The sequence below is a fragment of the Charadrius vociferus genome, unplaced genomic scaffold (assembly GCF_000708025.1).
Source record: "Charadrius vociferus isolate BGI_N301 unplaced genomic scaffold, ASM70802v2 scaffold15, whole genome shotgun sequence".
Taxonomy (NCBI): domain Eukaryota; kingdom Metazoa; phylum Chordata; class Aves; order Charadriiformes; family Charadriidae; genus Charadrius; species Charadrius vociferus.
The window spans coordinates 4,799,392-4,812,417 of record NW_009650064.1 but is presented as its reverse complement, the minus strand read 5'-3'; the positions used below and the strand labels follow the sequence as shown (position 1 = coordinate 4,812,417).

Genomic DNA, 13,026 nt, shown 5'->3' with positions numbered 1-13,026 from the left:
TCTGCTCAGCACTGGTGAGGCCACACCTGGAATACTGAGTCCACTTCTGGGCTCCCCAGTACAAGAGAGACATGGACATACTGGACAGAGTCCAGCAAAAGGCTGTAAAGATGATTAAGGGACTGGAGCATCTCTCCTATAAGGAGAGGCTGAGAGAGAGCTGGGACTGTTCAGCCTGGAGAAGAGAAGGTTCATGGGGGACCTCATCAATTGTACAAATACCTGAAGGGAAGATGAAAAGAGATCGGAGCCAGGCTCTTTTCAGTGGCGTCCAGAGACAGGACCAGAGGCAATGGACATACACTGAAACACAGGGGGTTCCCTCTGAACGTCAGGAAACACTTTTCTTACTGCGAGGATGACCGAGCATTGGCACAAGCTGCCCAGGGGGGTTGTGGAGATATTTAAAAGCTATCTGGACACAGTCCTGGGCAACTAGCTCTAGGTAGCCCTGCTTGTGTAGGGGGGGTTAGACCAGATGACCTCCAGGACCTCCTTCCAACCTCAACCATTCTGTGATTCTGCTCTCTCAGTCCTGCTAACCAAAGATACTTCTGTTACTTTCAGATTTGAGATACGTATCTTTTACACTTAGTGATAAGTAGAGTCTCACTGTCTTTTTAACTCATAACCTATTCCCTGACTGCACCACAAAAGTATACAGCAAAATTCTCAATCTACTGCAATGGTAACACAAATAACAGATTCCTGTCCCAATCCTTGATTTGGGGTTCCCTTACACCAAACACTGAACAATCCTGGGGAGGGCAGGGCGCTGGGGAGAGAAAGAAAAAGTGCAGTGGTACATTCTGACTTCTGTACCCATGCAAGAAGCATGGAGGAGTTGCTAAATGCTTCCTCAGTCGAGGTGGACCAATCTTGTGTTGTACCCTTCTACCCAGTAGTGGGAGAGGGAAAGCGTACAGCACATACTGAGCTGGCATTGATTGTTTCATCCCTGTCTGGCAATCTGATTCCCCATCTGAACCTCAGACTAAGTAATTAGATGTCACACCTAATTTTGGGTTAATGCAAAAGACATCAACATGCCCGAATGTTTGAGGTCTACAGTTCAGAAGGCAATAGCAGGGTGGAAAGCATGCCAGGTTTTTACACAGGTAATAAATCAGGCTCTTCAGAGATCAACTATTCAATATATCCAGACACAAACATGAACCCTGCTTGTTAAGTCACACATCTCCACATAGGCAACATTTCCTAATGTGAAAAAAAAAATAATCCCAACCTTCCCTGTCTGTTTTATTACTAAGTGAATACAATCCAGTGTACACCATCTTTATAAACACAAACTCTCAATACTCTTAGAACAAAAAAACATACAGCAAATAAAAGACCATACTGTCTGTTGGGATACAAAACACTCCACAGAATCTGCTTGAAAACTACTCTTATATATAGATCATCACCTAACACTTTGTAACACATAACAAGAGTTCTACAATTTGGGAAAGGGCAGACTGCATTACTGCACTGCTCTTCTCTGTTTGCTCAAAGCTGTAAGGTTTCTACTAACATTCCAGTCTCCATCTTCTCTGTGTGTCATTCCTGAATGACCTTGGCTCTCATTGTATGTGTAGCAATACACTTCTTTGAAGCACATACTGCTGCATTGCACAAGACAACCTTAAAATAAATCATGTAGGGAGAGTAATAATGCCAGGAACACTGACTTAGTCCTAACACTGCCAAACAATTCTAAATGCAACCTACTTATCACACTACCTGCTCTTCTTCTCAAACATATGCCAACAATGTCATCTGAAGAATGAAATGCTGTCACCATTTTCACTTTATAGGCATAACTTGATTCAAACCATATTGTAATCACTACTTACTGGGCTTTCTTAATAAGTATTAAAAAAAAGGCTAAGTGCCCTGAACTGAAAATTAAACCACTTGTCTAGAAGCCCATATGTGAAAGTGGAACCTTCACAGTTTTGGGTTGTTGGGGTTTTTTTTTGTGTTAGTCTGAACAGCTGAAGTTGACAGGGTTTCTTTTCCCTCCTCCTAGAAAACTTTTCACTAGGACACCTCAGGGAATAGTGCAGAAAACTGGCTCATATGGCATTACTCACAGCAGCATTAATCATCATAAATAAGAGTGGAACGCTCAGCCCTTACAGGCTAAAAACCAGGTAGAAGCCTGATAAAGCAAAGTATTTGAAAACAAGTACAGAAGTAGGGGAAAAACTTCAACTTATCTACAAAGTATAGACAATTATAGGAAAAAAGGGTACACACCGAATTTTCTTCCTCCTCTTCTAGTTCTCTCTGCTGTTCCTCATGTCGCTTTGCCTTTATCTCCATAGCTTCAGTGATCAGGTCCCTTAAAATTGAAACTGGCTTGGCATTCTTAATAAATGTATGCTAGAAATAAAAATTCATTAAATTATATAACATCATTACAACACTTACGGTTCAGATGAAATTACAAGTATTAGTCAAAACCACAGATTTCAGTGATAAATAGTATTTTACAGTACACAATAGTTAAAATCTACACTAACACAACATACAATATCTTTTAGCTGCTTCATAACTAAGATTTTACTTTAACTATTTCTCATAACAACAAGCCTTTGGAAATGTAATCATATAACAACTGTTTTATAGTTAAGGATCTAATTGTCCAAAGGAAACACACAGTAAGTAGTAAATAAATAGTGTTGATTGTCTGACATAGAAAAACAAACTTTTTCAGATATTCAGTTACAGAATTTAATTAATCTTAACAAACTGACAGCATAAATTAGTGGCTGTAAGCAGAGAAACTGTGGCTGCCCACTTCAACAAATCTGCACTTTATACGTCATAAAACATTTCTTGATCTATAACGATGAAATGTGGAACAAGAAAAAGACACGTTACTTTTAATTTAAGGCCATTTAAAACATCATTTCTTCCTTTAAGACAACATGTGCACAATACCATTTACATTCGTTTTGCTATCTCGTAAACATCTGCTGTTAGAAAAAATTCTGATTTTTGCATCATTATATGCAAATATAATTTAGACAAAACATAACTCTAAGCACATCAGAAATGTTTTACTAAATATTAAAAAACTGCCCCACAAAGAACAGAATTGATTAAGATTAGTGTCCCACACCTACTATCTTTCTTCTCCCTTGATATATTCCAAATTCCAGCTAGGGGAAAAGGCAACACACATTAGTGCTGGACACAGCATTTGGTTTTCTGGCAAGTAAGCATGTGGAAAGAGGAACACTGAAGCTTCCCCCCTCCCCCCCTGCACTTGCACACATTAATACAAGTCTTTCCTACCCAGCTGCTGGTCTTCAGCTAACCACACAAACTTCAAATATTCAAGGTCTTGAGTACTGATTCATACATCACATGAAAATCTAAAACTTTCGATGTTTCTCTCTTGGCAGTCTACATTTTGGTGTTTTCACATGACATGAATTTAATGATCTATCACTGGAAACTAATTTGCAAAAATTTTATGTTCTCCTTGTAGTGGAGTTTAATTGAATTTAAATTTTAAAAGAGGCTATTGCTAGCTAGAGAGAGAATAAATCTAGCATGAGCGTCTTAGAGATGACATTTCAGAAGATCGGATTCTTATGTAGAATGATGAACAAAGAAAATTAATAATAATATTTACCAATAGCAGTAAAAAGCATTAAAAGAACAATAAATTATCTGAAAGTTTAATGAATTAGGAATCAGGAAAGTAAAATGAGCAAAGGACCTAGCAAAAATTTTTACTTCTGTCTCATATCAGGCAAGCTTATTTACAGGCAATTTTAGATTCCATTTCAATCATCACAGAACCTATTATAGTTTTTCTAGAAACCTTCCCCTCCTGCCCCCTGCGGTATCTCCAAAAAGTACCAAAAAGATGCAACTGTTAAATTTCTGCAGCTACTAGAACTCAGGTCAGCAAACAGGAAAAAGCCTGGCACACCCTGCCCTGGCTCCTTAAGTCCATACCACCAACTGTGGCTCAAATTTAAAAGTGCCACTTTGTATAACTCGGCCCAAGAACAAACTCCTTATACTGTCCATCTGCATCAGACCTAGGACACAGAGCAACCTGTCTGCTTAATTTGACATGACCAGAAGGGCAGATCAAATGTAAATATACTCCATGGGTGGTCGACACTGAGGGGTAACCTGGGCTCAGTTCCTTTACTTAACACTTGCCTGAATCCTGAGATCTACTGAGGGCCTCTAACCACAAAGCAAGGATCCAATTTTAACAGCAAGAACCAGCCCTAAACTATATAAAGAGCAATTAATTTTTAGAAGCAGCAAAGGAGAAAGAAAGTAGGGGTAGAGATACAGGAGCTGACAGAGAAAAGATCACAAAATGGAAAAGAAATAAAGCACGATAATAATTAAAATGAGACGTGCCCTTAGAAATTTTCACAACAGTTCTGGTTTGAGACTGGAGGAAAAAAGCCATAAAACTTGCATTTCTTGATTAACTTAAAGACTGACCTGTAGCAGCTGTGTTGCTGTAGCTCTTTGTTCAGGATTTTTCACTAAGCATTTCTTCACAAAATCTGTGAATTCATCTGACCAGAGCTCTGGCTTCCGGAAGGTTGGAGGGGGATTTGTAGGAATCATAAAAATAGCCTAGATAAAAATCAAACAACAATAGCAAGTTTAAACAAAACACATCATCACAGCACTGAAGCCAAGTAAATAAATTGCTTTATCCACCTTTCTTATCAGGCTAAGAATCTGGAAGACAAATTTTAAGTAAGCTAGGATTTCCACTCAGATCGAGATTCAGGAAGTCAATCCATCTGCTACTAATGTAGCTACTTCCCATTAGATTTTCTCTATTTAAACTGTACCCCATTGAGCACATCACTCATTATTTTATCTATTGCTGTTTATCAGTTTCAAGAGAGGATTTTGTTCATTTGGAAATTCTTAGTAGAAATTACGGCACTGCTTGTTTAAACAGACACATATAACGTTGCTGTGAAAAGCTAAGTCCACCTTCTCTCTTAACTGCATTTAGTTTTATAGGAGAATTGCTTAGGAAATTTGGTAGGATTACTATTCCCTTTTGCACTCACAATTCTTTAGATGCAGATTTAGAAACATATGCTAAAAGATTGAAGACAACACTAAAAGATGACAAAAATAAAATAATCAGTAACTTGCCTACTGGCAGTGGGAATGTGAAATTGAAGTGGCAGCATTTTCCCTATACAACAGAAATTTCACGCTGTCAAGAATGATACTCAGACAGATTTTTCAATTAGGAAAAAAGATTCATACTACATTTTTTAAAAAAAATGTTTGTCCCACTTAAGGTTATATATATTGTGCCATTTTCTTTATTATTTTTTCCAGGTTTCCCTCTAATTATAGATTTAGACCAGTAGGCGCGAAAAGGCATTACAATTCTGAAAGACTACTGTAAAATAATTGGAAATTTTGAACTTCTGTATGCAACCTCTCAAATGAATTCAGTATCATTGCTTAAAATTTTGGCAGGAGGGTTGAACTAGATGATCTCCAGAGGTCCCTTCCAACCCTGACCATTCTGTGATTTACACATGACAGCAACACACTATTTAGAACTAGGTCTATTGACAGAAATAATAAGTTACTATTTTCTTCTAGAACCACGTTCAATTCAACCTCATTTTTGAAAGTGAAAGTAAGTAAAAGCTCTTCATTTGTCTTTCTACAAGCATAGGCAGAAATATGCACTCAGAAAATGGGAAAATATTGAAATGAGAGACTATGCACAGAGTTAACATAGTAGAGGCACCAGAAGCTTCAGCCTGTGTTTGAAACACGGGGAGAAGGGAGAGGGACATTCCCGAGGTTTTATCTGTAACTTCTTAAAAGGTCTGACTGGCCTGGAAAAATGGGTTAACTTGTTCAAATCCTCATTCTGAAATTCTTCCCATACGCTGAAGAAAAGCGGAGTCCATTCAAAACGACGCAAAAAACTGTTTAGTATAATTTAATGAAAAATTATTTCAGTACCAAGTAGTTTGCTTTAATCCAAATATTTAAACATTTACAAAACTCGTTTTATTATCTGCCTAATACAAAAATCACAAGGCGAGAAATGGACATTTTGTTTAATAAAGACATACGCTATAATAACTTTATATATTCAGTGGGCAGCTGTACCAAACTAGTACATGAACTCAGATAGGAAACGTGGCACTCTTATTACCCTGTAACTGGCCTTACCTACTTCACTTGTGATACAAGATTAATTGTCAGTACAAGTGAAGTGCTTCTCATATAAAGCAGTGGCTAACAAATTCTGCTGTTTCTGTCCTTGACAGTAATGATCTCTTCTGAACTTTGAACTGATGACTTTTAATCTTATCTTTAGCTACTCTTAACAACTAGCTCTGCAGTAGCTATTGAAAACACACAGCCGTAACAGAAGACTAGTAACTTCTGTTAATGTGGTATCAAAATGTATACCTCCTGTTTGATAATAAACATTGACCTGTCTCTCCGCAGGTAAGCAAAGCTTAGTTTCGGAGTCCAACTCAGCTCCAACGTTCCAGGAATACTATTTGCCTTTGCCAATTATTTTCATGAACTAAACAGCAGTTAAGAACCACAGCAAAGAAGTGACTTCTTTATAATTCACAAAGGACTATGAGAAGAAAGAGGGAATTCATGAATCATTCTTTTATGGCAGGCAATAAAAGTCACAAAAGGAGATATTCAAGAGCTAGGGTTAGGGTCTAAATCCACATTTATGCTTTGTATGTTTTTGAAAATACCCATTTCAGAAACGTGCATATTTATTTAATGCTTAAACTGTAGGCTTTTTTAAATCTTGATATGTGACGAGCTGTTAGCTGAAAAAAAAAAAAAATAGATCCTTTTTTGTAATACAAGAAGACATATAGAAACTACTTATTCCAAGTATTTAGACCAACTTGTTAACTATGCCACGCACTTGCTATCGCATACCTCTCCCCCCAGCTCTCATCGCTCCCTTTCGTTAACTAGCCTGAAATGCTGGTTTTCAATTCCATCTTGCCCCTCTACTTCATCATTTTGGTTGCATATTTCTCTGCATAAAAGTTAAGCTCCCTCTCTCTTTCAAAACATTCCATGATTTAGCTTCCAACTACTTCTGTTTCCTTCCAAGAAGCTTGCAAAGCAATCACTGGAGAATTATAAAGCTAGTCCCAAATCTCCAGGAATAAAAACAAAATGCTTATCTGACAGGAACTTATTCCTCATTTTTGCTTCCATTTCTTGTCAAATACATCTTTTTTTATACTAAAAGAACTCTGTCCTGTTTTAAAAGAAAACTGAGTTGTTATAGTCACTCTGTTCCATGGGTGCTAAAGGAAGCGGGAAACTTAAGAGACTTGGGGTTTTTTCATGCTTCTTTTATCTTACCCTATATTTCTTCAGTCCCTATAGGAATTTTTTGCCTCCACTCCACTTTTAATTTTCTCTACAAGTTTCCCACAGCTATTGGTATTAGTTCGGCTCTCGCAGTAGGGCTGATGGCAATGCTCATACAGCCAGTGTTAGGCACTGTTGCTTAAAAGAAAAAAAAACAAAACAAAACAAAAAACATATAAGCTACCATCCACCCAATTACATAGGCTGAATTGGCAGTAACATCTGCAGGAAACATTAGGAGGAAATTGCTTAACAGAGGGGGCAGGTTCTGATGCACTATGAAAGCGCTGGGGCTAATATCTCTCTCTCTCTCTCTCCCACCTTCAACATCACCTTCCACATTTCCCCACATATCTGAGACAGACTGGCAAGTCTTGCTCGTAACACATCAAATATACAGCCAAGGTGTTAGATCATACGACTCAGTCTTCAGTTTTAACCAATTTTACAAAAAAAAAAAATCTCTAAGCTGCAAGACATCAGAACTCAGGCCTGAGGGACCATGAAACTTAATCAGTGTTTGTTTGTCTTCACCCACCTTTAAGAGTGCCCATTCCAAACTTGCCCTGAACTGGCCCTTCCACCTCTGAACCTTGAGCCCAACTCTACTTTGGATCTTTCATATATTGCTCTGAGGCAAGTCCTACACCCTACAGTGAAACCAGAATCCAAGGCAGATTACAGTATATACATGACATAAGATGGGGTGGAAGATGTATCATCCAGAGCAGCTTCCAGTGGCCAGTTCTGAACTGGGCACTAGACAATCTAACACAGTTTCTACCGTAACTGTTGCCTGGAAGCACTTACCTGTCCAATAACCAGCAGTTACGGTTAAGCTGAATACTGGACTGAGGACCAGGTCTTAAATGAGAGTAGAACTGCACAAGTCAGCACCTGATTTTCTTTTTATTATTCTTAAAGGGCCTAGCATTTTAAATGAAGTCCAGGCTGAAAACCTATTTTTCATGAAGGTTCCTTTATGGGCAATTTTATTGGTGTGAAAATGTAATCAGATGAATTAGGGAATGCCAAAAGAAAAATGAGACACTCATATACTGCATTTGGGATTTCCTAATCAGAAAATCCTTGCAGCTCATTCTTCCTGGCAGTCAGGGTAATACATCTGTATTTCACACAGCCCATGAACACATTAAATGATGAACAGTAATATGGTAGAGGTACTACGTCTTTCAGGTTTTAGCTCCTTGAATAACTTACTTCTATTGCTTAGTTTAAATAAATGACTTTAATAAATATCAGGAAATCAAAACAATAACTTTTACTGTTCTTATTTGCCCAGTATCATGAATGCTACTAAGGGAGACAGACAGCAAAGATTTTATATTGCAGCAATTTTATAATTTTCATGCTGTGAAGCTCCATTGCTAGAATCTACAGAGAGAAACTTTTTTAGGAAGAGGTTAAGGATACAAGACATCCACAGGCAGTTTGTGACTCCATATTTATGCTACTTAGTTCATCAATTTACTGCAGAAAAACTCCGAAATACATTTAAACTCAGTAACACATATCAGAGTACAAAATCCTATTTATGGCTGGGGTGTTTAAGTATTGAATACTGTAACATTTTATTGGCTTTAGAGACAAAGAATCAACTGAAAGACATATTTTTCTCCTCTTTGTGACAGATGTCATAGAACTTCCCTCCCTTCTTCAATAGCCTTCAAACTGGCTATTGAAACACCACTAATTATTCAATTACACAATTTAACAGCTGTCTAGAAATGAAACACCAGCACGGACAAAAAGATATTAAAAAAAAAAAAAGAGAGATACAGACAGTTCTACATTGGTTTTGCTTTGTTGATTTTTTTTTTTTTGGGGGGGGGGGGGGGGGGGGGGTTTGTTTGGTTTTTTAAATGCAGAACTACCATCATTGTTACAACGATTCTTTTTGGAAAACTTTGTAACAGTGAAAAACAAAGTTACTGAACAATGCCTTGTGTATAAAGACAGGAAGTCGATTTATGATCTGCTTCAGTGTAGATAATAAAACTAATTGTTAAAAGCACCCTAAAAAATCACCAGCTTCCTCCTCCTGTCTGCAACACAGTAGTTCATGAAGATCTAGCATGCTCACACTTTTTGTGCAGAATTACAAATAGGTCTGGTTCCATCAGACATCTATCAGATACCTGAACCAAGGAGATTCTCAGTATCCCTTGAGTTTGATAAAACCCTTAACTGGAATCTAGATGTGTGATTCAAGAGGTTTGAAATGCTTAATTATCTTTCTGTTTGAACTATTACTTCTGTTGAAGCACCAATTTTTACTCTTTTCAGAAAGCAGGAAGTGGCTTCCCAGTAACACAATTCTTATTTATCCAATTATATCTCTCTCTTTTTTTCTTTTTTTTTTTTTTTTTTTTTTTGGGGGGGGGGGGGTAGGTGCTGCTCTTTACTAATCTCAGTGACACGAGCAACATAAACTACACAGATGAAGAATGACGCAAATCAAAACTGTGCATCCAATGTGAACCATGCAGTGCTAGTTTCTTCATTTTCACTGCTTGTCTCATACCTCACATACTTCTGACAGAAGTGGCTTGACGAACACACTACAACAGAGCATTCATTTCAATTTTGCACAGGAGAAGCTGAACAGTTTACCCTAAATTAAAGATAAGAAAAATGCAGAAGTTGTCAAATAAGTTTCATCCTCTTAATTTATCACTAACACTTTTTTGAAACTGTGTGTCATAAGAAGCCTTTAGTGAAAATATGTTCAGTGAATAAAGGCTCCAGACTGATCTAGTGACCCAATGGATAACTGCTGCTCCCATATCTTAGCTAAAAAACATTTTTGGTTTAAGTCAAAATATTGAAGAAGCTGTTACTAATTTAGGGGAAAAATGTTCATTAGAGTTACTTATTTTTCAGTCAACTTTGATAATGAATTATCAAAAGAAAAATATCTGAAAATGCCTTTTGGAGAAAAAAAAAAAAAACAAAAAAACCCAACCACCAAACACACACCCCCACCCCCCCCCAAACAAACAAAAGAACCCCAAAAAAACCCAACAAACCAGCAATTACATTCTTCTGAAAGCTAGATCATCAAAACAGAAAGGAAACACTTTTGCCCTTTCACAAAATTTGAAAAACTGATAGTACCAAATATTAAAAACCACCTACTCCTAGCAAGAAAACTATATTGCCAACATTAAGCAAAAACTCAAAGATTCCTATCACTGTTGAACCAAAAAGGCACTTTCTTCACTGGGACTTTGCAATGACTGTTCACCCAACTGAATACCCGAACGAGAACTCAGTGCTGCTACACCCATCTGTCTCACAAGCTCCCAGCAAAACACAGATTTATCAACACAGGCCTAAATGCAGGAAGGGATAAATGGAAATTTAGTCCAGAGTACTTCTGGACAAAGAATAATTGATACAGAATTTTTAATCCTAATGAAGGGAAATATATGTGACATTTGACATGCAATTCTTTTGTGCTTACCTTGATAGTTCTTTAGTAGTGACCACTGATTAAATCACATACCCAATACCGCATACAGTAAAAATGATTTTATCTTAGGATAAAATGACAGATACCTGGTATATTAACACTAGAAGTATTTAAAAAAATTTTAAAACCCACCAGAAAAGGGGCAGGGGGGGAACCCCACATAACTTTTACCAGTGGTTTAACAGCCATTCACTGTCACAAGCTTCCCTCTGGAATGATGACCTTTGCTGTTCAAAGCAAAGTATGATGCACTTAAGATGTAAAGTAATAAAGTAATAAACACAGAGAAAAAGATACATAATGGAAAGAATAATCACATGATTAACAGCAAAGATGGATTACTGAAAGATAAGCCATTCATATTGACCTGTATATACCTGTATATTTATTATTGCTAGTAAGTTCATAACATTTTGACAGCGTTACAATAGGTCAAGAATGTAAAGATACCAACCTCAAACATTTTGCAATAGTAATGCAATTGTAAATCTACTGAAAAGAATCAACCCTTGCCTTGTTAGCACGGTCACGCAACAGAACTGTGCCTCAAGATTCACCTCTGAACTTACTCTTTCTACTAAAGGTGACAGCTGGACTCCATGATCCTTATGGGTCCCTTGCAACTTGAAATATTCTATGATTCTACGACACTTCCTTTAAAAAGATTGCATTCAATTTCAAAAGAATATTACAGATAATTTGTTCTGTGACAACAGTTTGAAGAAACTGGCATTCTAAGGCCACAAGTTCATTCAGTTTGGGGAATTTTTTACTGGTTTTAAACAAGCTCACTTACACAACTGATTTTTAAATCCCATCACATATCATAACTTTAAAGTTCTGCTATATCCTGAGACCAATCTGCACTGGTATATTTAAAAGGCAGAATTTATTGCACTGATTGTTATCCAATTGGCAAGACAAAGAGCAAGTTCTCCCTGCTAACTCATCTAAACAGATCGTGTCATCTGCATATGTCTGTTCATTATCAAACCCTTTTTTTTCAGGTGAGTAATAAAAATATTTATTACCACTAATCTTTTCCCAGAAATACCACCTCAGCCTGCTGTCCTATCCCAGTTTATTTACCAATTTATCCAGGGTTTTTTTTTGTTTTTGAAAGTTTCTTGACCTCTCATAAGTCATCACTTGTACTATCCGAAGACATCTGGAAGCAACTCAACAAATGACTTGGAGTTGTATGCAAAGAAACAACTTTGTTTATCTGCAGTGGCTTTCTTTTGCTTTCTTATTTCTTCTTCCTCTCCATTCAGGTCCAGCAGACCTATCAATATTTCTCCAGGCTTTCTTCCAACATATTGAAATAATTCCCTGTGATTTGGGGAACTCTCCATGACTTTTGCCTGTAGGTTTTTTGGCTATTATCTTGTCCCATGTTTCCATCTTCTACTTTAAAATGGAATAGTTTGAGTTTTTCTATCCAATTCAGCAGGGCTATTTCAATTTCCTAAACCCAATTCTTCAGCACGAAATATTCTTGAATTCTGCCATTCATCTGAACATTGTCCTCCTGTTTCCTTTTTGTTTAGAGACACAACACTCAAGTTCCCATTTCATCTGCAAGGTTATGAACTCATTGATGTCAGTAAAGTTACAGTAAAAGAGGTAGTCAGCAATCTGGTCCTCAAAATTCTCCCCTCCTTCAACTTAGATAGCAAGCCTTTAAAGAATGGCAACAAATGCTTTTCAGAAGTCTGTAGAAATGAAAAATAAAGCATGGAAATATCTGCAATCTCATTAAAGTTTTTTAACCATTCTTTGGCTTTGTTGTTGTTGTTTCTTTGGGGGTTGGGGGTGGGGGGGTGTTTCAGATAAGTGAAATTACACTATTTTTAAAGTAAAGGCATTCACTGAAAACAAAAATTATTTCAGGCTACTCAAGATTTTGTGATTAAACTACCCCAGGCAGCTAAAGACTTTTAGGACCTGTTGAAGCAAGTCCAGAGGAAGGCCACGAAGATGATCAGAGGGCTGGAGCACCTCTCCTATGAGGACAGGCTCAGAGAGTTGGGGTTTATCTGCCTGGAGAAGAGAAGGCTCCAGGGAGACCCTATAGCAGCCTTCCAATACTTAAAGGGTGCCCACAGATGGGAGGGACTCAT

The 13,026-nt window shown here is 37.4% G+C and overlaps 1 protein-coding gene across 2 annotated transcripts in view; it reads right to left on the bottom strand.

The window, feature by feature from the left end:
• The window catches only part of STK3 (serine/threonine kinase 3), a 137,903-nt gene that overhangs the window by 64,151 nt on the left and 60,726 nt on the right, over positions 1–13,026 (bottom strand). For both annotated transcript variants that reach the window (XM_009891831.1, XM_009891832.1), the window contains 2 exons: positions 4,489–4,626; positions 2,263–2,388 (listed from right to left, as the gene is read on the bottom strand). In XM_009891831.1, coding sequence (XP_009890133.1) covers positions 2,263–2,388; positions 4,489–4,626 — 264 coding nt within the window. The remainder of the gene's footprint in view (positions 1–2,262; positions 2,389–4,488; positions 4,627–13,026) is intronic.